Source organism: Artemia sp. Qi Xiang Cuo, chromosome 3, assembly GCF_049724085.1.
Source record: "Artemia sp. Qi Xiang Cuo chromosome 3, ASM4972408v1, whole genome shotgun sequence".
NCBI lineage: Eukaryota > Metazoa > Arthropoda > Branchiopoda > Anostraca > Artemiidae > Artemia > Artemia sp. Qi Xiang Cuo.
In genome coordinates, this window is record NC_142796.1 from 55,939,858 (window position 1) to 55,967,738 (window position 27,881).

A 27,881-nucleotide genomic window follows, 5' to 3' on the forward strand; every position below is an offset into this window, starting at 1 on the left:
AACATTCAGGCTCGTGGACTAAGACACCAATTCTGAGCTAGTGAATTTCCACCATTCGGGCTGGTGGACTAAGACCCTAATTCTGAGCTAGTGAATTTCCACCATTCAGGCTGGTGGACTGAGACCCCAATATTGAGCTAGTGGATTTGCACCATTCAGGCTGGTGGACTAAGACCCCAATTCTGAGCTAGTGAATTTCCACCGTTCAGGCTGGTGGACTGGGGCCCTAATACTGAGCTGGTGGACTAAGACCCTAATTTTCCAACTCTTGCATTTCATGACAGAAATTCAAAATGAACAAGCCTGAAATAGCAAACTAGTCATCCCAAACTATTGGTTTCAGACAACAAACACCAATGATGGACTAAGAATCCTAGCTCTGAAAAGTTCAAATAGCAAACTACACATCCCAAATCGTAATTTTCTGACAACACACACCTATGAAAGGCTATGAAACCTAGCTAATAAAAGCCGGAAATAGCAAATTAACCATCTCAAATCACAAGTTTCAGACAGCACTCACCTATGAACGGCTAAGAAATCCAGCTCGGAAAAGTCAAAAAATAGCAACCCACATATCCCAAATCATAGGTGTTTCAGACAACACATACCAATGAAAGACTAAGAAATCTAGCTTAGAAAAGCCCGAAATAGTAATTTAAATATCCCAAATCCTAAGTTTCAGACAACACTCACCTAAGAATGGCTAAGAAAACTAGCTCAGAAAAGTCTAAAATAGCAAACTAGTCAACCCAAACAATAGGTTTCAGACAACAAACACCTATGAAAGGCTAAGAAATTCAGCTCAGAAAAGTCAAAAGTAGCAATCCACCCATCCCAAATCATAGGTTTCAGACAACACACACCTATGAAAGACTAAGAAATCCCACTCAGAAAAGCCCGAAATAGTAATTTACATATCCCAAATTATAGGTTTCAGACATCATTCACCCATGAAAGACTAAGAAACCTTAGCTCAGAAAAGCCTGAAATAGCGAAACTACTCATCCCGAACTAGAAGTTTCAGACAACAAACGCCTATGACGGACTAAGAATCATAGCTCTGAAAAGTTCAAATAGCAAACTACACATCCCAAATCATAAGTTTCAGACAACACACACCTATGAACGGCTAAGAAATCTAGCTCAGAAAAGGCAAAAATAGCAAACCACACATCCCAATCATAGGTTTCAGTCAACACACACCAACGAAAGACTAAGAAACCTAGCTCAGAAAAGTCAAAAATAGCAAACTACGTATCCCAAATCATAGGTTTCAGTCAACATACACCAACGAAAGACTAAGAAACCTAGCTCAGAAAAGTCAAAAATAGCAAACTACTCATCCCAAACTATAGGTTTCAGACAACATTCACCGACGAAATACTAGAAAACCTTAGCTCAGAAAAGCCTGAAATAGCAAACTACACATCCCAAATCATAATTTTCTGACAACACATACCTATGAAAGGCTAAGAAACATAGCTCAGAAAAGTCGAAAATAGCAAACTACACATCCCGAATCATAGGTTTCAGACATCACACACCTAAGAAAGACTAAGAAATCCAACTCAGAAAACCCCGAAATAGTAATTTAAATATCCCAAATCATAAGTTTCAGACAGCATTCACCTGCGAAATACTAAGAAACCTTATCTCAGAAAAGTCTGAAATAGCCAACTACTCATCCCAAACCCGAAGTTTCAGACAACAAACACCTATGAGTGACTAAGAATCCTAGCTATGAAAAGTCCAAAAAGCAAACTATACCTCCCAAATCATAATTTTCTGAAAGGACACACCTATGAAAGGCTAAGAAATCCAACTCGGAAAAGTCAAAAATAGCAAATTAACCATCCCAAATCATAGGTTTCAGTCAACACACACCTACGAATGGCTAAGAAATCCTGCTCAGAAAAGCCTGAAATAGCAACCCACACATCCCAAATCATACTGTTCTGACAACACATACCTATGAAAGGCTAAGAAACCTGGCTCAGAAAAGTCGAAAAAAGCAAACTACACATCCCAGATCATAGGTTTCAGAAACTACACACCTATGAAAGACTAAGAAATCTAACTCAGAAAAGCCCGAAATAGTAATTTACATATCCCAAATCATAAGTTTCAGACAGCATTCACCTATGAAATACTAAGAAACCTTAGCTCAGAAAAGTCTGAAATAGCCAACTATTCATCCCAAACTCGAAGTTTCAGACAACAAACACCTATGAGTGACTAAGAATCCTAGCTCTGAAAATTCCAAATAGCAAACTATACCTCCCAAATCATAATTTTTTGAAAGGTCACACATATGATAGGCTAAGAAAACTAGCTCAGAAAAGTCAAAAATTGCAAATTAACCATCCCAAATCATAGGTTTCAGTCAACACACACCTACGAATGGCTCAGAAATCCAGCTCAGAAAAGTCAAAAAAATATCAACCCACACAGCCCAAATCATAGGTTTCAGACACCACACACCTACGAAAGACTAAGAAATCCGGTTATGAAAAGTCGGAAATAGCAAATTACATATCCCAAATCATAGGTTTCAGACAACACTCACCTATGAACAGCTAAGAAACCTAGCTCAGAAAAGTCAAAAATAGCAAACCAGTCATCCCAAACTATAGGTTTCAGACAACAAACACCTATGAAAGGCTAAGAAATCCAGCTCAGAAAAGTCAAAAGTAGCAATCCACCCATCCCAAATCATAGGTTTCATACAACACACACCTATGAAAGACTAAGAAATCCAGCTCAGAAAAGTCAAAAATAGCAAATTACATATCCCAAATCATAATTTTCTGACAACGCATACCTATGAAAGGCTAAGAAATCCAGCTCAGAAAAGTCAAAAATAGCAAACTACTTATCCCAAATCATCGGTTTCAGTCAACACACACCAACGAAAGACTAAGAAACCTAGCTCAGAAAAGTCAAAAATAGCAAACTATTCATCCCAAACTATTGGTTTCAGACAACATTCACCTACGAAATACTAGAAAACCTTAGCTCAGAAAAGCCTGAAATAGCAAACTATACATCCCAAATCATAATTTTCTGACAACGCATACCTATGAAAGGCTAAGAAATCCAGCTCAGAAAAGTCGAAAATAGCAAACTACACATCCCAAATCATAGGTTTCAGACACCACACACCTATGAAAGACTAAGAAATCCAACTCAGAAAAGTCAAAAAAGCAAACTACATATCCCAAATCATAAGTTTCACTCAACACACACCAACGAAAGGCTAAGAAACCTATCTCATAAAAGCCTGAAATAGCAAACTACTCATCCCAAAGTATTGGTTTCAGTCAACACACACCTACGAATGGCTAAGAAATCCTGCTCAGAAAAGCCTGAAATAGCAAACTACACATCCCAAATCCTCGGTTTCAGACAATTCACATCAACGAAAGACAGGTGCTCGGGGAGAGCCTTTGAGGGTCTGTGGGTCCCTTGAGGGTCGGTGGTCCTTTGGGAGCTCGGGGGGACCTTTGGGGACCGGGGGATGGGCGTTGGGGGTTCGGGGATGGCATTTGGGGGTCTGGGTGGGCTTTTGGGTGCCTGGGGGACATTTGGGGACCGGTGGAGGGCCTTTGGGGCGCCGGTGGCCCTTTGGAAGCTTGGGGGCCTTTGAGCGTCCGGGGGGGCAGTTGGGGGCCTGGGGGACATTTGGGGACCGGTGGAGGGCCTTTGGGAGCTTGGGGGGCCTTTGAGGACCGGGGGGTTCCTTCGGGGTTGGGGTAGGAGGATTGGAACCCTTTGGGGTTGGGTTAGAGGACCTCACAACACTGTTCAAATAAAACTTGTGTATTATAACGACCACAGAGTTTCACCATTAAATTCTCTTCTAAAATCTTTCCTAAAATCATCTTTTAAAATGTCTCTAACCGTTACGCCGAAATAGTTCCATAACCTGTCTAAAACGGTTTCGCCCAAATAATCCCTAAACGCAAATTCAGCGTGTTCCTTTGTTATTGGCATCTCTGTGCTAACGCATTTCAAATTAATAGGAAACCTTCTCGCGCGCTAAAACAATTCATCGCTAAGATGTTTCTTGCCTAATTGTTTCCATGACCTTTGGTTATTAATATCCTTTGGAGTTCGACCAGTAGAACTGTTCCCGAGGCAAAGACATTAATGACTTGGATCTATTCCTGGAGCAGTACCTGTCAGACATTACTAAACTTTGCCCGGAAACAATTTGATTAATGACTGACAGCAAAGTGAGAAAAATACTGTTTTTCCATTCTCACTGACAAAAACCATAAAACCATCCATAAAAGTTACATAATTCCTGTTTTTCAAATTCTCACTGACAAAAACCATAAAACATCCAGTTTTTTCAAATTCTCACTGACAAAGTCCATAAAAACATACATAAATGTGACAAAATTCCTGTTTTTCAAATTCTCGTTGATAAAAACCATACACCCCGTGGTTCTCTTGTCAATAGATGGTGTTAAAAAAGTTATAGGTGGCAGCAGGGGTGAGTCGTGGGGGCTTTAGGGTCACCTCTACTCACATGCCCTCTCCCAATTTACACCACCGTATCCATCAGATCCAATCTAGTACAATGCAACTTCGGCAGTTAGGTGTTAGGAATTTTCAGAGTCAACTCACTCGCGCCGGAAGAACTAATTCCCCAATTTTCCAAAAATGTGACCGGCCAAAAATAGCCGTAGAAACATGAAGGCGTATAATAGAAGGATATCCAGCTAGGATTAGGCGCCGTTTGGAGGAAGTTCATTGATTGGGTAAGATAAGATAAGATTTATTGCCTAAAAACGGCTATCACAAGCCCAAAAAGGCCGAATTCGCACTTTAGCGTCAAATAAAGCGAAAAAAGAACAACAAAAACAAACAATCAGAAAACAACAGAAAATTATAAAAGGGTCGATGTCAAATACGTAAAAATGTTAAAAACAAAAACAAAATAAACTCATAAGATTAGAAGGCCTATGTCAAGTCAGCAAAAATGCTAAAAAAAAAACGAAAGCTTGTAAAATTAACAAGGGGATAAAGTAAAATTAAAACAAAAACATAAGTTAGTTGGTAACTAACAAACATAAATTTAAACCTCCAAATTTACAAAATGGGTATTGAAATTAATAACTATGAGGTAAAGAGTGAGAGTGATAAAAGTTCTTCTATATCTTTCAGTGCAAACTCTTATTGGGGCAAGAAGGGGGATTTTTGTTGACACAGAACGCGGGAGGCGGGTTCGAAGGGGTGAATATTGACCAGGGGAAAGAGGAGTTGTTCGAGGGTTATGAAGGATATTGTTAGCAAATCGCAAGGTAATTTTTGCTCTCCTTTCCTTAAGGGTGACAAGAATAGCTCTCCTAAGAAGGGAAATATAAGGTGCTTTACCCTCATTGAAGATAATGAGGGGAGGTGTTAAGCTGGAGGACATAGTTGTGGAGCCTAAGGTCCTATAGCAGGTAAGGTATATTGTAAGGATAGGTGACACAAAGTCTTGTAAAAAATGCCGTTCTAAACAAATAAACATTCAGATTTCATTTCATATTTGGTCCCAACCATATCGATTCTCAACCTCAATATTAATTTCGTTTTGAACCGGTCAGAGATCCTTCTATGGCCATTTCTACCTCCTCTCTTTCAAAGTTGACATCTACTAATATCCAGCGTTGTCAACACTTCCAGCTAAATTTCGAAGGTTTTCCAACCCAAAGTGTACCAGAAAAACGTTCTTTGTGATACAGTCATCAAACAGTTCGTGGTAACGAAAAGTAAGGAGCGACTCGGCTGAATCGTAATCGAAACTGTAAAAACGGAGTTTTGATGATATTAGATACATCGAAAGAATTATCTTTCCAATTAAGTTTTATGTTACCCATCAAAAGCCAAAAGCCTGAGAAAATTTGCCCGATTTTGTAAAAAGGGAAGAAATACCCCAATTAATTCACACCTTTAGATTCAGCATACATAGATATTTATTGCAAAACAAAAGTCTCTTTGGGCCGTGGAAAAAAAAAACAAAAACAAATAAACAAAAAAACTTTTGTACACGAAATCATAGCACATGATAATAACACAAATAACAAAAACAGTAAAATAACATAACAATTACAAAAACAAAAAATACATACAATAAGGCATAATACCATAAAACTAACCCACATAATTACACATAATGTCGCATACATAATAGATAGATCGACATACAGATGTCTAATGGTTTAAAGCCCCATGGGCATATAGCTACGAAAAAAAAAAAAAAGACAAACAGAGAAAACAGCTCACACAATGTCAACAATGCTTCCAGAACTCCCACCCCCTCCCCACTTTATAAAAATCTCTATGGATCATTCCCCATTTAGTATGTTTTGCAATGTTTTTTTGTCCCGATTTTTTTTTTAATCCCATTACCGAAACCAACCACTGACGTGACTCCAAACTGCGGGAAAATTATTCTTTCCTTAAATCCTTAAATCCGGGAGAAAGAACCATCGATTGAAGCAAATCTGCACCATTATTCCCCAAATGCTAGAAAATTACTCCTCCCGGACATATACAAATCCTACCGAAACTCGTACGAACGGTAGGATTCGAAAGAATCCTACCGTACATATTTCAATCACCTATCTATGAAAATGTGGAATTTTGTATTTTTTGCCAGACGATACATCACGGATGCGTGTTAATTTTTTTTTTTTTTTACCTAGGGTTATCGTATCGAACCAATGGTCTAAAAGATTGGAAGAGGGTTTATTCTAATGAAAATCAAAAGTACCAGTGCCCTTTTCAAGTGACCAAAGAAATTGAAGGGCAAATAGCCCCCTCCTACACCCCTTTTTTCCCTAAAGAAATCCAATCAAAATCTTGTGTTAGGCATTTAGTTCAGCATAGTTGAAAGGTCCTATAAATATGCCTTTGGGGATTACATGATCACCCCCATAGCCACTGGCGAGAGCTGTAAGCTATTCAATTTTCCCATTGTTTACTTGTATTTGTTATTGGAAAATATACGAAAATTTTTATTGGGGAAATTTTCTGCGGGGGTGAGATTTTCCACGGGGAAGATTTTCTGTGGGAAGGAAAGTTTCCGAAGAAATTCTTCATGGGAAGTTTAAGCGCGGGTGGGGGATTCCTTGCATGATTTGAAAAAGGGTCAGAAATTATTTGTAAAAACAGTTTTTTTTAAAACTGAAAGTATAGAACAACATTAAAACTTAAAACAAAAGAAAATTAGTCCATATTTGAAGGGACTGTCCCTTTCTCATCCCTTGCTCTTTACGCTAAGGTTGACATTTTATCCCAGTTCTTTAAGAAAGACTGCTCGAACACAAGGGTCGCTGAATTTGGGTGAGAGATATTTTTAAAGAAAATTAAAACTTAGCGTATCGAGTGAGGATTGAGAAAGGGGTAGCCCTCCTCATTTACGGAATAATTTCTTTGTGTTTTAAGTTTTATAGTTGCTCCTTACTTTCAGTTGAAAATTTCTTTTTATTATTTAATAGCATCCTAAGTGAGCATCCATTTCACAGACAAAAACACTAGAATAAATAGAAAAGTGAGCTGTTCCTTTTTTTTGCTCATATCTTCATCCTCTCTCAGAAACCGATTTGAAGTATTGTTTCTTCATGCGAAGATTAGTTTGAAATTTACTGAGATTTCTTTTTATGTCGCATTTGTGTTCCATCAAAATCCCTTCATTTTTGCTGACAACCTAAAAGATGACTAGATGGGTTCTGAAAACCCTGAAAATGTATAACCATACATAACATATACAACCAGAATGTACCGAAATCTACCATAAATTTTATATTGCTTCATAAAATGTCTAAATTTACCACATGGTACCATGGCTCCTAAACTTCACCAACAACGGTGCAATTGTACCGTGCTGGTAACGCTGTCAAGGTCCTAAGGAAGCTGAATCTTGTTTCAATTTTTGAATTTATGAGTATTTGACTATATTTTCAGAGAATTTCAAACTCGACAACCGAAGTTCCACTCCACGGTCATTTGTAGAAAGGGAGGTTTTTAGTGGAAAATATACACTTCTTATAGCAACGGCAGTACTAGTTGGTGCTTGGAGGGAAAGTAGTAGCAAAAGTATTATTTGTTAGCGTCATAAGGAAGAAACAGTAAAGTACGGTCATTTACAAAAAAGATATCTTAATTTAAAATGGTAACATGACTTATTCGCCACCCCTGACGTATGCACCACCCTGTATGTGCAACTACATTGGTTTCAAGTCACTTTAAAGGTAATTAATATGGGGTTCATGTCCTGCTCAGTAGTCTCTACTTAATCAGAAGGAAAAATGAAAACTTGATGTTCATGACTATTTTGTTCAGAAGTTAAAATTTTGAAAAAAGAAAATGACAATTTTTAGAAACGTGAGGGGGGTCAAGATTGGGAACTGGTATTTAAGACTAAGGAGTATTCTCCCACGCTTTGGGCCAAGATCGATTTTGACAATTTAAAAGGTTGTATGTTACGTGGCACAAATTTTTCAGGAGAACAAAAAAAAAAAAAAAAAAATGTTTTTTGGTATTTTTTGACTGTTATTATTAGCAGTTGTTCATTATCGAAAGATATTTTAGGCATCTATGTTATCACATTGTAAAACCTAATTCATATCAAAAGTTCCTGTTCACTACACTGTAATTGATCGTTAGTAGTAGTAGTATTGATGCCATATCCAGAGGGGGGAGGCAGTGGGGTTTGACCCCCCCCCCCGAAATATCTGCTCAACTAGTCAAAATTTAACAAAAATGCATATGAATAAAAATTTGATACCTTTTTGAATTCTTGTGTGTAAATCCTCCCCCATCCAAAAAAATAAACCCCTCTAAACAGAAAACCCTGATACTGTCTTGTAGTATAAGGAAAGTCGTAAATATACGGAGACTTTTTTGGGATAGGTCCGAAGGCCACACCCTCAGTCTCAGTAAGATTCTGCGACTTTTTAATGCCTTATTTGGGGAGGGGGAATATTGCCTATTTACTGAGGATGATTTGAAAAAGAAACTTAGTATATGCTTAATATGGCTGTGCAGGGCTTACTTATTCATTTTTGGGTCAAACTTTTTTAATGGAGAACATTTCCTTCAGGTTGGATGCACATGGACTGATGTCAAATATCTTCGACAGGCAATGGAAAAAAGTTTGAGCTCATCCACGATCCACTTTCGAATTAAGCTATTACAAGCTGTCGCACAATTACAGGTATGTGTTCAAAAAAAATCTGAAACCCTATCAAAAGCGAGCTTTCGAAAGCTTTGGATTGAATGCAGAAGCTTGGAAAGCTTCCCAAAGTGAAAGAGCCTCATCTGCTATCAATTTTTGAATTAGGTTGTTGTAAGACATGGTCTAAATAGCTATTAAAAAAATAAATTAGAAACTTCTCCGAAAACTAGCTTTTGAAAGTAAAAGAGCTCATCATCTATCCACATTTGAATTAAGCTGTGGTCCAACTATAGGTATATATTAAATATAAAATTATAAACTATATCAAAAGCAAGTCTTTAAAATTTTTGAATCAAAAGCAAAAGCTAGGAAAACAGTCAAAAGCTAGAGAGTTCATCTACTATCCACTTTCGAATCAAGTCACTGAAACAGGTTCCCAACTATAGGCATGGGATCAAAATTAAAATAGAGATTTTAGCGAAAGCAAAACAGGAAGCTACTCACTTAATCAAACCAAAGGAGGGTATTAAAAATGCTGTGAATAGGTGGTTTTTTCTGTGGGACAATGACAGAAGAAATTATAAATAAATTAGATTAATTTTGTTGTTGTTGATATTTTCATTTTAAAAAATCGAAAAACAAATGCCCTCCCCATAGATTTTAAAGTGTACTCCTTCTGTATCTCCATTAAAAAAATCTTAGCTCCCCATCCCCCTAAAAAACAACCTTAAATCGGTACCAGTGGGAATCATCATAAAAAATGAAGTGAATATTTTAGCGAAAGCAAATGCAGAAAACTGCTCTCTTAACCATGTAAGGGAGTATTAAAAATGCTGAAAATAAGTGAATTTTTTCTCTGGAACAATGCCAAAAGAAGTGTGAAGGTGAGCAGATCCTGAAAATATATTTTTGGGTGTTTTTATTTTAGAAACAAAAAAGATTCAAAATACCCTCCCCCTACTTTTAGAGACATACATTTTTGTGTGTCTTAAAATTAAAAATTCCTCCTTACACATACACGAAAAGTCGTGAATTGATTCTACTGGATGCGCCCTTAAAAGATAGTTTTTACTTTGCTTGAGTGAGATGTCTGGTCCTTGGCCGTAATAAATAAATTAGCTATGGGACCTCAGATGACGTTATTATGAAACTTAAATTTTACAGAGAAAAATTAAAAAAAATTTAAATAAAAATAAAAAAATATGTATCGAGTCTGTTATTTGTTGTAACTTTTTGTACAGAAAATATTAGAAGCCATCAAAGACACGGCAAAACAATTTTGCCATGACACAACCGAGCCTGGCTCAGCTTGGGCACAATTTCAACACTTGCCCTTGAAAATTCAGCCCTTGCTTCAGTTGTAACAATATTACCGCCTAATTAATTTAAAATTGAGTTCACTAAAAGTGAATAAAGATGGTACAGTTAATAAGAAATAGCGAAAGGATCAGAATTACGACCTCCTTCTAGGGTATGGTTTCGGGTTTTATTTAATCAGTCATACTTTTCGAGGTCTGATTAGGTTATTAGATATTAGGCTTCCTGGGATACTAGATAAATTTCTATTGAATTTCAAGTTTCTAGCTTTAATATTTTAGCTGTTTGTTCAGTAGAACATTGAACATGCCGACATTGACCTTAATTTACCAGTAAAACTCAGGACCCTTAGCCTTCAAAAGGGCATCTTTTCCGGCTTTTTATTATCCCACGTCAATTTTTGAATAGTCACCTCAAAGGACCTCGACTCTTTGTTTAAGGGCTAGGCACACGTAGCTTATTTCGGGAACCGATTTCAGCATCAGTGGACAAACGATAGCGGTAAGAAAAATCTGTTGAAAGAAAAATTTATTGCGCACAATTTTCAAAACAAAAATTATGGACACAAATGGTCAACTGGTGTATACTAATAGCTGTTTGATTGATCCCAGCTTAGTTATCAGTTTAGTTCTCGACTCAGTAGTGGAGGATTTCACCACAGATACCTCTGGCTGACTATTTATTTGTATCCCTATTTTTTGTGATGATCATTATGAAAATCAGTGCTGATTTTTTAAATCGGCCCCGAAAACTAGAAAATGTTTCAATCTCAAGTGGACGCTGATGTCTTTTAAAATCGGCGCTGATTTGAAAATCAGTTCCAGAAATCAGCTACGTGTGCCCTGCCCTTTAGGTAAAGAATTTAGTCTATCTTTGGGTTAATTAAATGTAAGACAAGTTCTGTTTCTATTTAGCTTTAACCATTTTCATTTCAAATAGTCACGTACATACTGGGTCAAACTATTTTGTGCGGAAGCTCTCAAAATCAAAGTGATGCAAGGTCAATATCTAGTTTCTATAAGAAATGCCTTTCTTTTAGTGCTAAATTCTTGTTTTGTGGTGGTGACTAGCTGAAAATGCAGTTTTATAGAAAAGACCATGACGATGGATTTAAAGGAAATTGGAACTTAATTGGAGGGGGTAAACAACTAAAAGAGTGAAGCAATAAGTTGTTCGTACGCAGCTGCATTGGCCTTAAGTGACTTGCTAGTTCAGTGAGTTGCTAATAGAAGCAGTAGTACATATTTTTCAAGTTCACTGTTAATTACATTCTAGAGAAATAACAGTTTTAGATATAGAAAACCTATGAAGATAAAAGAACAACCTTTCTTTTCTCCTTCTAAACTTAATTTGGCACTAGAAAATATAATTAAATCCCTTAAAATACACTTGGTTTCTTCAAAAATAAAAGGCCTGCTCTTTACTTCCCCTATTTAAGTCCCAGTTTTAATTTTTTTTCCTTATATGACCTCTAGCCATCCCTTGGACATATAATTTTTTTTTCCCAACCGGATTATCTTGCATCCGTAAAAATTTGACCTATCCATCGTGAACCGTTTCCTGTCATAGCCGTAGACACTGGGATCGAACCTTTTTTTGCATAACTTGTTGTCACTCGTTTGAATACTTAAATCAAAGTAAAATTAGGCACCTTAGATTTTTAGTCTTCCCCTTAGATTTGAAAAGTGCCTGTTTTTGGTATTTTTATTGAAAGAATTGATATATGACCCCCATCCCTAGATTCTGAAAAATAAATTTGCCCCCCCCCACACCTACATTTTAAACTTAAGTGCTTACATCCACTAAACTGGGGATATTTGCATATGATTTTGTGATTGACGGTTCTATGGTTCTATGAAGACGCCCTAGAAAACGACAAGGTTGAGTCCTTAGCGTATATGATCGATAGACTCCCACTGTGTTCTTCGAGCAATTAGCTTTCACTGTTTTCTTATAGCTGTATTTTAGCAGCTAAAAATTTCAAGCAGCTCATTGTTAGCAGCTTAGCTGCGAGCAGTTGATTATTCGTATTTGATCTTACTCAGATGCTTCTTTTTGAAGTGTCGGGAAGTATATATTTTTGGGCAATGTTTTTTATGATTGAATCGTATCGAAGTTCTAATTGTTACATATCGAGATAAAGCTCATTGATACTGAGCTCAGAGTTCATTTATTCAAAAAAAAAAAAAAAAAAATCCCATCGTTCTCTCCTTGCAACACCACGGCTGGGAATGCAGGGAAACTTGAAGAGAAGTTAAATTATAGAAGCCGTTTTGTGTAAAAAATGTAAAATTTGGCCTGAATAGGACCAAAATACTATTGACAGAAAACTGTGGGGTAGCCAATTTGTTAAAAACTATCAAAAATCTGTGAAAAAAGCCTCCCAGTAATAGATGACATACTATCACACTTTGACTTATCATGGTTGCAGCGCCAGCTGCAACCTAGTAAAGAGCGAACCATAGCCCATAGTAACCAAAAGTTAAAAAGCACGTTTTAAAAAAAAATTGCCTAGTGAAAAAAAATTGCCATCTGACACAACTCAGGAATGGTAACTATTATTTCAGTTCGCCTTAAAAGTAAAAGTTTATTGCGAAAGGAAATGTATGGTGATTTCGAAATAAATCCTGAAACCCATCGAAAATGGTGTCAGATCAAAATGAAAAGGAAAATCACTTTTTTACATCGGTAGCACTGATCTGTCTCCCGTTTTTTTTTCGTTTTTTTTTTCAGCAGGCCTAGCGGGCTACCAGAACATCATAGAGAGGTGCTTAATCATAGGCAGCGCAATAGCGCTGCTTAAGTAAAGAACTATGTTGGCTCAGTGTATTATTTCTTTCTTTCTTTTTCTTTGTTTTAGAATAGGGCACTTCGTATCGAAGGAGTTGTCATAGAAACTTCGAAAAGGGCTCATTCGATGGAAATTGGAAGGGCTTGTGCTCTTTTTAATAGCCGAAAGTGATAGGAAGGCGACTAACACCATTCCACGCCCACCATATCCCCAAACACATCCAATCAAAATTTTGAGATAGTTATTATGTTGAACGCAGTATAAAGTTTTGGAACTTATGGCTTCAAGGATGATGAACCGCTCAGATCCCTCAGGGCATGGGCCGTAAGTTGTGCCCTGGGGGCATATATGGTTTTTGGTGGCCGGCGTTTACCCCCCCGCAATTACCCCCCCCCCCCGGAAAATACCCCCGCGAAAAATATTTCTCCGGAAAATACCCTCCCCCCCCCACGGACAGTATCCCCCTCCATGGAAAATACCCCCCCGGATCGGTAAATACCCCCCCCCCTGGATCGGTAAATACCTCTCGTGGAAAATACCCCCCTCGGATAGTACTCCCCCAGTATTTAACCCCCCCCCCTGGAAAATAAGGCTTTCCAAATTTGAGAATTTTATTTGAGTTTGTTTTTTTAATTTCCGTAGGGGGAAGGATATTTGCTACTTGTGTATTATGCGCCACTCACTCAAGTTTACGCTGTGTAAAATTTGAGAACACACCGGTTTTTTCGTTGGTTTCTTCGTTACTTTAGAAATAAATTTGGGTTATAGATTTGCACATTAGGGGGAGGGGAGGGGTAAAGTATAGCGGGTCTGCATGCAAGATTTTTTTGTTACAATTTTTCTGCATATTAGATAGATGGATAGATAAGTGTGTTTTAAAGCCAAATAAACGGCCATGAACACAGTAAAATAACATAAATGAAAAGCACAAATAACAAAAACTTCGATCAGCGATCATCATAAAACACTTAAATGAAACACTACATTAACCTAGTAAAAGTACTTGATATTACTTTCCTTAGTAATAGTACTTTCAACGTATAGTACTTTCAATAGTACTTTCAAGTAATAGTACTTTCAAGTTGAAAGTTCTGGAAATTAGGTCGTTAGGGATGACAACCCCCTCCCCCTGCACAGCCCTCAGGGTAAGGGTTTTAAGTCGTGCCCTGGGGGCATGTAAGGGCTCATTCGATTGGAAATTGAAAGGGCTAGTGCCCTTTTTCATAGTAGAAAGTGGTTGGATTGCAACAAACCCCCCTCTCACGCCCACCATTTCCCCAAACACATCTAATAAAATTTTGAGATAGCCATTTTTCAACGTAGTTGCAAGTTCTAGAAATTAGGTCTTTGAGGATGACAGCCCCCACAGCCCTCAGGGTATGGGTTGTAAGTTATGCCCTGGGGGCATATAAGGTTTTTTTTTTTAAAGAAAGGGTTGTTTTAAAAACTTCAAAAAGGGTTCATTCAATTCGAAATTGAAAGGGCTAGTGCCTTTTTTAATAGTCGGAAGTGATTGAAGGGCAAATGACCCCCCTCTCACGCCTACCATATCCCCAAACAAATCCTAACAAAATTTTGAGATAGCCATTTTGTTCAACGTAGTTGAAAGGTCCGGAAATTATGTCTTTGAGGATGACTAACCCTCCACAGCCCCCTGGGCAAAGGTTGTAAGTTATTCCCTGGGGGCATATAAGGTTTTATAGAAAGCGTTACCATAGAAACTTCAGAAAGAGCTTATTCGATTGGGAATCGAGAGGGCTAGTGCCGTTATTAATAGTTAAAAGCGATCGGAGGGCGTATGCTCCCCTCCCCACGCCCATTATTTCCCCAAACACTCCCGATCAATATTTTGATGTAGCCATTTTGTTGAACGTAGTTAAAGGGTCTGGAAATTATGTCTTTAAGGATGACAACCCTCCCCCCAAAGCCCTCAGAACAAGGGCCGACCCCCCCCCCCCCCCACAGCCCTCAGAGCCAAAGTTGTAAGTTATGCCCTTAGGGCATATAATGTTTTTATATAGAAAGTGTTGTCATAAAAACTTCAAAAAAGGGCTCATTCGATTGAAAATTGAGAGGGCTATTGCCATTTTTAGCAGTCGAAAGAAATCGGAGGGAGAACCACCACCACCCCACACGCCCATCACTTCCCCAAACATTTCCGATCAACATTTTTATAAAGCGATTGAGATCAACGTAGTTGAAAGGTCTCAAAATTATGTCTTTGAGGATGACAACCCTCCCCCCCCCATAGCCCTCAGGAAATTTTTGTCGCAGAGGCTTCAAGAAGGACTCATTCAATTGGAAATTGAGAGGACTAGTGCCTTTTGTATTAGTCGAAAGTGATCAGAGGGCAAATGCCCCCCCAAGCCCATCATTTCCCCAAACACTTCCAATCAAAATTTTGAGATTGCCATTTTGTTCAACGTATTTAAAAGGTCCTGAAATTATGTCTTGGAGGATAACAAACTCCCCAGTCCTCAGGGCAAGGGTTTGCCCTGGGGCCATATAAAGTTTTTATAGAAAGCAATGGTCATATAAAATTTGGAGGGGGGCTCATTGGATCGGTAATCAGACGCTCTTGTGCTCTTTCTAAGAGTCAAAGTTATCGGAGGGCAGCTACCCTTCTACTCATTTTAGAACCGTACTCATATGAGTAGGGTTCTATAACCCTATGCTTTCTAAAAGCCAGAATTTAATTTGTCTTTACTGAAAAATTCTTTTAAATGTTTTCAATTTTATAGCTTTAAGAAATCAAGATTAATTAAGATTTAAGGAATAAATATCAGCATTTGTATATTGAACTGACAATGCAACATTTTTTTCAGTAAATTTATCTGAATTTTTTTTCAGGGAAGTACAAATTATATTCTGGCTTTTAGAAAGCATAGGGTTTTAGAACTCTACTCATATTAATTTCTGCTCGTTTTGAGTTTGACTCTGTTATTTATTTTAATTTCTGTTTTTTTGGATTTTATTTATTTATTGATACTTAGTTGTATGCTTGGTAGATTATTTATGCTTGGTATTCTATTTTTGTTAATTTTTGGTTTAATGGAGTTCTTTACTTTTTTTTGAAAAACTCATTTTGTGGAAAAAGTTTTTTAATTAATGGCTCATTCAAAAGCTATTTCTCTTATCTGCATGCTTTTTATAAATTCCGCCATCTGCAAGTGCCATATAGCACTAAAATGGCACTTTCTCTCCCATTTGTCAAGGGGTGGCAGTAGCAGGCTATCAGAACATCGTAGACAGATTTTTTATAGCTCATATAAAATATATTGCTCATATCTACATTCTTCCTATAAATTGCACCATCTGCAAGTTCCAAATGGTACTAAAATCGGCACTTTTGGTGCCGTGTCTGAAGTGGAAAAGCTGGGGCTATTGGGTTAGCAGAACTTATAAGAGTGATGTTTAATGGCTCATTTGAAAGCTATTGCTCATATATACGTGCTTCTTCTTTTATCAATTTTACCATTAGTAAGTGCGTTATAGCACTAAAAACAACACTTTTGGTGCCACCTCTTAAATGGAAAAGCTCTGAAGTACAGAAGAGGTACTATTGTAATAGTTATGTTCCAGAACCCTTAACTGTAGGTTTACAAGAACCCCTCCCATACACTCCCCCTCCCAGCCCCCTTAGTAAGTTTTATAAATCTTCTACTCATCAGTAAGCTACTGAAACATTAGTAGGCTACCTTAATTGGTTTGCTTTTACTGACCCAAAACTCCTATATTATTTTGTGTTTTCAGTAAAGCGCTAGTTTTCTGTAATCCTAAAAGCATAGAGAAACATAAATAATTGGTTTATTTGTACTAGTTTTATTGATACATATTAGACAGACTGCGAAGTACTAATCTTTGTCCGTTTTAAGTTTCAACTCCGCTCTTACTTCCCTCGAAAAACTTTGTTTTTTTTAAAATAAATTCATCCTTAAGCATGTATGCCGTCCATATAAAATGCATGAATATATACACAATTAATGTTAGTAACGGTGATTAGAAAGTTTTGTATATACTTTCTATAACTTGTTATAGAAGGTTGTTCTAAATAATCTTGACCAGGGATTTATTTCATATACTTTCTAAATTGAATGATATACGGATTTCATTTGTCTTTGACATTACTAAGTTTTTATAGGAATTTTTGCTTAATTAACTAGGCCTAGTCCTTACTTAAATGACCAGTAAATTGTCACTTTCTTAGTCTAGTTTTCATTTCGGTAAATAGAAATACTGAGAGTATGTTATTACTGTCTTCTTCATTGACATTTTTTGTAATTGACATAAATGATCGGTAGATGTCGCTTTCTTCGTCTAGCTTTAATTTTGGTAAATAGATATACTGAATTTTTTTTTGTTGTCTTACGGGGCATTGCGTTGTAAAGTGTGTTGTTTCATTGATCCTTGATATTTAAGAGCTGCAACTGACAACTACCAACAAAATTTATTTGGATTTTTGTTACGCTACTGTTACAACCACCGACGAAATTTTTAGTTTTAACGCTTTCAATATTTATTTATTCTTCGGTTGAATTTGAAGCTCAAACTACTGGTAATTTTTCGCTTTTTAAGAGGTTTTCAGCATAATTCAATAATAGCTACAGTTTTGTATGTCATACCATGGGTCTTTTTTATGGAAATGCAAGTGATAACTCATGGACGTACCTAGGGGGAGTCTCGGGGCCCGCTCTTCTCCCGAAATCTAAAATTTTCCTGGACTTCTTGTTCAAAATATCAAATAAGAGCCTTTTTATTATTCCCCCCTCCAATTTTGAATTATTCTTCCCCCCCCCCCCGCCCGCCAAAAATTCCTGAGTACATGTCGTGACATCTATCAATGAAAGTCATTTGAGTTGTAGTTATAATATCGTCAAAATTGGTATATTTTTAGGCTACTTAGCAGTGGCGTAAATTGGCTGGGGGCCTTGAGGCTCTTTGCCCTCCTATTTTCTTGTCCTTCCTTCAATATTTTGAACAATAGCTTTCTGGAGGAGGGGGGGGGGCTACTGAAAAATGCCTGTTTATCCAATTTTAATTAAAAAAAAACGACATGTGACCCCCCCCCCCCCCACGCCGATATTGAAAAATACTTTCGCCCCGTTCCCTTCCCCCTAAATATTCTTGATCTGGTACCACTGCTACCTAATCATCCTGCAAAAGATTTTTTTGACAATTTCATTATATCTATTGTTCACAGTATGCCTTCCCATAAAGACCTTTCGTTGGCGAATTTCCAGTGGCAACCACTGGCAAAATTGAATTTGAATTCTAGTTTCAGCACTGTCAATATTTGTTAATTCCAGGCTACTCTTGGAACCCAAGACATCGGTCAGCTATTTTATCGTCCTTTAAGAGATTCCCAGGGAACTTTAGTAATATCCACTGTTTGTTGTTTGTCGTCCCATAAATCGTTTTCATCTATGAATTGCAAATGGCAGCCAATTGGGAAATTTCAGCAGAAAAAAGGATTAAGTAGTGGAAGCGATGGGGATAATATGTCAGCTATGGAACTCTTGATAAATTCTATTCAGGTAAGGTTTTTTTACGTATTTTTTTGGGGGGGGGAGGGGGGCTGGGGTTAGTAAGTTTTTTGTATGTAACGATTATTCACCAGTTCATGCATAAACCATAACCTTAGACAAACTAAAACTGCAAGAAGCATCAGCAGCGTCAATATAAAGGAAATGTAGGGGAGGGGGGATTTTCTTTCAATTAAATAAAAATACCCCCAAAAAAGGGTTTTCCAAAATATAGGCACGGGGGAACAAAAGTAATCAAGGAAGAGGGGCAAATTGATGAATTTCAACAAAAAAAAGGATAAGTAACGGAAGTGATAGGAATTATGTGTCAGATATGGACCTCTTGACAAATTTTATTGAGGCTTATAATATATTTTAGGTTATAACTTGTTGATGCATTTTTGTCGGGGTGGTTGTTTTTGTTAACGATTTTTGTTTGGTGGCTGTTTTTTTCAATCTTTTTATAATAATACCAAAAAAGGCATTTTCAATGAAATTTTCTTAAAAAAGGTATTTTTCAAGATCTATTGGGGGGATTGGTAAATTTCAACAGAAAACAGGATTAAGTAACGAAAGTGAAGGGGATAGTATGTCAGCTATGAAACTCTTGACAAAATCTACTCTAGGTTTATTGATTTTTTTTTTTTTCTGTTTAGTAAGTTTTCATACGTAATACTATTCGCCAGTTGAGTTACAAGCCACAACCTTAGACAAGTTAGCTTATACTAAACTACTGGTAGCGTGTTTTTGGCAATATCATTGCTTCTTTTTCTTCATGCAACCAGCACAGATATCCTACAAACTACAGATTATCAGAATAGGAAGAGATGGCGCAAGAGAAGTAATGGGAATACAGTGACTACTGTAGAGCTTTTAGACAAGTTATATCACTTAAATATATTTAATATACTTTAGCACAGTTAAAAATCATTTTCTCGGGGAAAAATTAAAATTTTGATTCTTGCGCTGTGGGATAGGAAAATTTAAAAATACTTCTTCTGAAAACGCCGATGGCAGCTCTTATTATTATTGATTTGGTTAAATGGTGAGAAAGACCATATAACTGCAACTCAGTTATACAAAATACTCAGATGAAATCTAGAGCAACAGGTAAACAATTAGTAACTATAATAGCCCGTTCAGACGCATGGGGAAACGCTAAAAAACTGATCGATACAATGAGAAAACTAATCGGTTTCTCCATAGTACGGATCGGTTTTGGGGCTAGGAATTTTTTCTAGATTTCTTATGGTACCGATCGGTTTTTCGTGTATCGTCGAGCAAAATGAGCTCGCATTTTTGAAAGTGGAAAGCATGTCAAATGCTAAGCCAGCGAAAGTTGTAGATTTGGTGATTCTTGTTCAGAACCGCCAGTTTTTGTAAGATACGAGTCATGCTCCATATAAAGCAAACAAGAGAAAGGAGAATACCCGGCAAGAAATTGCTTCGGAGTTGGGATCTAGATCATGTTATCTGTGCTTTTTGGAAAAGTACACTTTTCGTTTTGTACCGGTCGGTTTTTCTCATCGGTTTCCCTGTTTGTATGAACGGGCTTTAAAGGAGAATAATAAGATGAGGTTTCGGAAATATGTCTTTAGGGCAGCAGACTTCTTATTATAAGACAAATATTTCCTTGGTAAATTGTAAGTATTAAACGTTTGAAAATTTCTTGAATAAGTTAAAACTACTCAGTGGAAGCAATGGGGCAATTCAACGGGTATATGCTCTAATAAATTTTGTTTGAGTTAAGGCTTGATGGCTAAGTTCACTGAGATTTGGTAAATAATATCTAATGGAAAGCTTTTCTGCTTGAGTTGCGTGCTGTAAACATCTTTTTGTAAAATAGCAATAAATTCAAAATATACGACTGGTACGCACACGCACGTATACAAGACTTTTTTCGGGGGGGGGGAGGGGGGTATAAAAAAGCTAAGCGTTATTTGATAATTTGAATGAGAACTGCCCAGAAATTTGAAAGAACGGAAAAACTCAGTCTCCGTCCTCCCCTGAATTTTTCAGGGGGGATATCTTTCAAATTTCAACATCTTTTAAATTTCATTCAAGCTATTCGTTTTGCTATATTACTTCAGGGCAACATTTTTTATTTAGCTAGAGAATAAATGAGACTATGGTTTCTGATTTGAGGAATTCAGGAAGTGGGGTAATATTATTGCGATATATTTGCTATTCAAGCTTCTTGATTACTCTACAACTATATTAGCACTCATTAGTTTTGACCAATTGACCAACTGAAAATTTGACCAAAATTTGACTACTGACTGACCACCCACCAATGCTAACATCAAATCATGAGGTAAAATTGATGTTTGAACTAAGCCTAAAGATATGAACTTGTTTTTGGTAGATTTGTACGTGTGTATTAACGCGACTAAAAATGAATACAATTTATTTATATTAATCTTAAACAGTTTAGTGTATTAAATGTCAATACAAACATTCCAGCTACCCTTTAGTCATTTTTTTTATCTTGTGTAACGTATTGATGCTATTGCAGTAAAAACTTAAATCCTAATTGAGACCATACGATAGGTGTACAACCAGGGGCGTCAATTCACGAAAATGAACGAGGAGGGGCAAAATGTATCTCTCAAAGTCTAGGAAGGGGCAATTTTATCTTATTTTTTAATTTTAGAATGAAAATGCCAAAAAGAAGGCATTTTCGATGGAATACCAAAAACAGAAGTTTTTTCAACAGCTAGGGGGAGTAATCCAGGGTGTAAGTGCCATCTCCCTCTAACTGGAGCGTCCTTTTCAGTTCCTTTCAAGCAGTTTTATTTCTATGAAACGGTTCGTGGTAACGAATTGTAAGTAAATAGTGACAATGCTCAATAGTAATTGAAACTCTAAAAAACGAAATTTTGATATCAATAGATATATCAAAAGAATAGGCTAGTTATGCTGGTTCCAAATATATAAGACTCATTTTTTAGTGTTACCTATCAAAAGCTACGATCCTGATTTTTGAAAAGGGGGAAACACCTCCTAAAAGTCAAGGGATCTTAATGAAAATCATATCGTCAAATTAAGCGTATCTAAGAACGCTAGAAGATTCAAGCTTTCATCTGCAAAAGTGTGAAATTTTTAATTTTTGCCAGAAGAAAGACCACGGACGTGTATTTATTTATTTATTTTTTATTATTTTTTTCCAGGGGTGATCGCACCGAACCATTAGTCCTAGAATATTGGGAAAGAGCTCATTCGACCTGAAGTTACAAGTTTTAGTGCCCTTTAAAGTGACCACAAAGATTGGAGGGCAACTAGCCCCCTCCCACCCCCTTTTCCCCTGAAAGTCGTCTGATCAAAATTTTGAGATATCCATTTTGTTTAGCATAGTTGAAAGCCGAATAATTATGCCTTTGGAGATAACATGACCCCCCACAGCCCCTGGGGAAAGGTATTTAAGTTATAAAATTTGCCCATTTTTACGTATAGTATTTGTTACTGGGAAGTATGTATATATTTTTGGGTGAGGGGAGGGGGGCTAATTTTCCGCTGGGGGGATATTCAACGGGGAAAAATTTCTATGTGGAGGGAAGTTTTCAGGGGGTGAACTTTACAGGGGAAATTTGACACTGGGGGAATTTGCCAGAATTCCTACACGAATTTATTTTTATTTGTCTTACTTTCTCTTTGCCCACTCAATTTTACATGTGGAGATGATAAAAGAAATTGTCCGGGGGGAAATTTTTACCGGGTTGGAACTGTGTAGAGTATCTTTCCGTGGAGGGGAAGATTTTTCACGGGAGAAATTCTCCGTGGGGGAGTTTTCTGCGGAAAAAATTCTCCAGAGGGAATTTTCTGCAGAAGCAGCTTTCTACTAGGGGGTGGGGTATTTGTGGGAAAGCTTTTCCGTTATGGAGAGGATTTCCGGCATGATTTTTAAAACAATCTTTTCAAATGAAAGCGCGGTAAGAAAAAATTTTCACCCGGAACCGTCCGCAAAAAGTTTTTCGGCGTTCAGCTAGAATGGAATTGTCTGGGAGGAATTTTCTTGGGGGGGGGGGTATTTTACGTGGGGACAACTTTCCATGGAGTGATTTTCTGCGGGGAAAGCCTGATTTCCCGGAATTATTTAAGAAGATCAGAAATTAAAAAAAAAAACAAGTTTTTTCAACTGAAAGTAAGGAGCAACATCAAAACATAAAACGAACAGATTATTACGTATATGAGGGGGCTGTCACTCCTCAATACCTCGTTCTTTACGCTAAAGTTTGGCTTTTTGTCCCAATTCTTTAAGAACGAGTCCTGAAACACAAGGGCCGTTTAATTAGAATAATGTTCTAAAAAACAGTTGCGTAAAGAGCAAGATATTGATGAGAAGGTATCCCTCTCATATACGTTATAATCTGTTCGTTTTAAGTTTTGATGCTGCTCCTCACTTTCAGTTGAAAAAAAAAACTTATTTTTTTATTTAATATTTGTTAAAGGCGGCCGTTTGCATTTGCTAAGGGGTGAATAAGACTGGGGTTTCTCATTTTAAAACTCCACGAAGGGGAAGAATATTATTGATATTAGGATACGCAGGTGTTTGTTTTTGTGGAGGGAGGATAATAACATTTTTTTAATTTAAATACGACGTGCCGAGGAATAGAGGAATATCTAGGACTTGGAGGGGATACGGGCTTTAGGGCCCTCCTCCTGTGTGTGTCCCTGCGTATATAACACTTGTTAAAATTTCATTCAAGCAATTCCTATCGCTGTACTGGTTCAGGACACCATTTTCTGTTTAGCTGGAGAATGAATTAGACTAAGATTTATATTTTGAGAATTCAAGAAGCGACCAAATATCGTTGAGGTATATTTGTTGTGTACGCTTCTCGAGACTTCCAAGAGCTTAGAAACTCAATTGAAGGTAAATGACTGCTGTATAATTTCTAGTAAATTCTTTTCAAGTGAGTTCTTCAAGTAAATTCGATATATTATGTTCATATATTGGTTGGGGCTATAAAAAAAAAAAAATTCAGTGGAATGACATTTTCTATTGAGCAAGGGAACAATTCTAGAAACGAGTATTTGTGATAAGTTATTGAGCATCGTCTCCATGGAGCTTTTAGTAAATAACTTTCAAGCAGTTGAATATCTACGTTTTCTTCGAAATTGAATGGACTTCAATTAGCCTGCAAAAATTGGGTGTCAGATAGCAGCAGTTCAAGTCCTTTTTCACCATTTATCTTGCAAAGCTTGCCCGACTGTATTGAAAAAAATAGAAATATTGAAAGATGTATTGAAAGATGTGAAATTTATAGTAGATTATATCTGAACATGAGCATTATGCTCGTATTTATTCATGCACGAGAGAGTTGCTTAGATTTTAAACGCTTTGATAAATGAATGAATTTTGTTGATAATCCGTCATACAACAAAAGTAGAATTGTTGTGTTTATACGAACAAAAAGAATAACAAAAAAATAGGTAAACGAACAAAAAGACTAACGAAAAAATAGGTAAACGAACAAAAAGAACAAAACGAAATAAACTAATAATAACGTCTCATCTGATAATTTGGATAAGAAGTGCCGAATAAATGTGGGAAAACGTAGGATTCTGGGAGGGGGCGGGCCTATCTCCTGCTTACGTCCCTGTTCACACTGGCCTAAAACCCTGCCCTAATAACTGGTGTCCAGTAACGGAGTGCTGTATAACTATTGTTAGTAGGCCTACTGTATATACCCCTTCATTTTATATGGACTGCTTGCAAGCTCAGGGACGAATCTGGCGCATGGTGGTAGCATAACCTCTGAAATCGGGACCACATTCATATAGCTTTCCATAGCTCTTAGCCGAATGGCTATCCCGGAAGGGTCGCTCAACGGTTTTTGACCCTGTTCAGGCTAAATGTATTTTTTTTTTGTGGCACAAAATGGTGAATCAACTTTTTGCTGTAGTAACATCTGAAACTTGAAGGCTATATACAGGGTGTCCCAAAAAGAGCGCCGAATTTGAATCTACTATAAATCAAATTTATTTATTTAAAAGAAGCAAACAAAACACACCATTCTCTTCAAAAGATGTTGCAATTTTCGTGAAATATTATATTGGACATATGCTCCTCCCCCCTTAATTGCTAGCCCTAGAGGCACTTATTCTGTCCATGAAATAATATGCATGAGAAAATTTGCCCCAAAAAGTCACGGTACCCTAATGAAAATTGCACCATCAGCGTATCAGAGAAGCCTACTGTAGAGGTTTCAAGCTCCCATCTGCAAAAATATTGAACTTTCTGTTCTTTGCCAGAAGAAAGATCACGGGCTCTTTCTTCTAGTAAAAAATAAAAAATTCCACATTTTTGTAGGGGTGGGAGTGTGAAACCCTTACTGTAGGGTTCTCTGATACACTGAGTATGATGTTGCAATTTTCATTAAGATTTTGTGAATTGTTGGTGGGATTTCCCCCTTTATTGAAGATCACGCAAATTTTCTCGGGCTCTATTTTATGGATAGAATAAGTGCATGTGAGGCTAGCATGAGGGGGGGGGGGAATATAACCGATTTTGTTTTTCACGTATAATTGCAACATCTCCTGATGAGACTCATGTTTTGTTTTCTTTTTCAAATTAACATATTCGATTTATATTAGATTCAAATCCGGTGTTATTTTCGGAACACTCTTTACATAACTTGTCAATAATTCAGAACCGATCGGGATCTCAAAAATATCACTCAAGAGTATTTCTACCGAGTTCGGACCAACAATTTTGATGTCCTGCGCAAAATGGGGAAATTGGCTCTTTCCTGTCCCAGGGTCTCTTTTGTCACAAAATGAATAAGTTTCAGTTGAACTTAAGTCAACTGAATTTAAATTTCAGTTGAAATAAGCTACCTTCTGGATTTCCACGACCGCTACATCGATGAGATCGTCTTCAGGAAAAAAATTGAAACAAATTAACACGAACCCACTATTGAATTTCTAGGGAAAATGCAAAATTTCGGGTTTTCCACATAGGAACTTGAAATCTCCGTAACAGAGTTCTTGGACAAGCTGCATACGATGTTGCAGTTTTCAACAAAATCGTGCCCCTTTTGGTGTGTATTCCTCCCCTTTGTCTTACATTGTCCAAATTTTTTCATGATCATAGCTTTCAATGGGTAGTTTTGAATTCGCATATTTGGAATTACCATAACAAGGAGATAGAATTCATTATGTTTATTACCAAAACTCTGTTTTTTAGAGTAAAATCTTTTAGGAAATTGTCCCCCAATATTTTCTACCACCTTTTTTTGGTATTTTCGTTGAAAAATATCTCTTTTCGAGTAATTTCATTAAAAAAAAATGAAAAAAAAACTACAAAATTGCCCCCCTAGTTTTTGGAAAACATATTTCTCTCCCCTCCCCCTATATTTTCTTGAATAGGCACCTCTGTTTCATCCACTATAATAGGGAAAGTACTCATTCCGAGTCTCCTAATAAAGTTGTTTTTAGAATTTGATCTCTGTTATTCATGCTATTCAATGTCTCATTTATTCTTTTATGATAAACATAATAAGTGTGTAACATCTTTTTACTCATTATTGACATTGTGACGAAATGTTATTGCTTCGTTGACAACAGGGCCCTTTTTTTTAGCTTGAACGCCGAAATGTTATTTCTAAGCTTCTTCGGGGAAATTTCCAGCAGTTATTTTGATTTTTTACTTTTTATTCCTCACTACGAATAACAAAGTTCAGCTGTAGAAATTTTGTAGAACACCCTGGCTATAGTTAATGTTAATGTTAAATTAATGTTAAGAAGATTAAGTCACTAAGGCTAGGAATAAGTGAAGATGAAAAGGTGACGTTGGGTAACGAAAAGATTGATCAGGGGGGCAACTTCGCTTACGTTTGTAGTATTATTAGTAAAGACGGTGGGAGCAGTGAAAATGTTAAAAGTAGAATAGACAAGGCTCAGAGTGTTTTTTCACAGTTAAAAAAGGTTTGGAAGAATAAGAAGATAAGTCTGCAAACCAAGATTAGAATATTAGAACCTACAGTGACCACAGTGGTCAAATATGGCTCTGAAGCATGGGCGTTCCGAAAAGTGGATGAAGCTTTGCTAGATGTTTTCCAGAGAAATTGCCAGAGAAGGCTCTACGAAATATGGTTCAATACCGCTCTCTAGGGCTATAATGAAAGAAAGGTTGAGATGGCTAGGGCACGTTGTGCGGATGGAGGATGACAGATTACCGAAGATTATCCTATTTGACCAACCGTCTAGGGCTAAACGGAAAGAAGGTCGTCCTCGTCTAGGGTGGGAGGACGTCATAAAGAGAGATTTAAAGGAAATGGGAACTTCCTAGCAGGGTGTAAAAAGGGAAGCTTTGAATACATTGGGATGGAGGAGGAGCGTGCGTAGCTGTGTTAGCCTCCAGCGGCTTGGTGCTGCGGTAAGTTGTAAGTAGTAGTAGTAGTGGCAATATAGTGAAAATCCAGTGTATGATTCTTTTGTTATGCAGTAGTTGTGAATTATGGGTCGTTTCAAACGCCTCCTTAAAGAAATGAAATCATGATTATTTTCAAGGACCTACGCCTTACTGTTTCCATGTATTGATCATTTTGTCTGAAATGTCAAGAATTCCATTCTAGAAACTCTATAACCACAATGACAATAAGTACATTTTTCAATTCAGCACAATAAGTTTCCTGAGAAAAATTTCAAAATAATTAAAATTATTTAAGTCTTTGAAGCTAACGAATTTCGAGAATTTGGAAATTCCCGTAGTTCCTGAGTTTTTCCGAAACTCACCAGTTCTGTAGGGAAACTTAATAAATAATTATGCAAAAACGAACTAAGGTAAAAATGTATCAGATACAATCAGAAAATAAAAACAAACGAAATGCTAAATGTAAATACTAAATAACTAAAAAATAAAATAAAAATGCAATCAGAAAATAAAAACAAATTAGAGCAGTAGTGTCCAACATTTCCCCATGTTTTCTACTTTTGAATTTTATAATATGATGCCATAACCCCCCCCCCCACCAGAAACAAACCGTTACTGATATACCTAATATTCTGAAATCAGCCGGTGAAACTTTTGTCCAACCCCTGCCCCCCCTTCCTTGGTTGGAAACTCCCATGA

The 27,881-nt window shown here is 37.0% G+C and overlaps 1 protein-coding gene across 1 annotated transcript in view; it reads left to right on the plus strand.

Moving 5' to 3' along the window:
* The window catches only part of wake (ankyrin repeat and fibronectin type III domain containing protein wide awake), a 417,377-nt gene that overhangs the window by 367,469 nt on the left and 22,027 nt on the right, over positions 1-27,881 (plus strand). The window contains exons 15-16 of the mRNA XM_089086234.1: positions 9,101-9,214; positions 18,590-18,817. Of these exons, the coding sequence (XP_088942360.1) occupies positions 9,101-9,214; positions 18,590-18,817 (342 nt within the window). The remainder of the gene's footprint in view (positions 1-9,100; positions 9,215-18,589; positions 18,818-27,881) is intronic.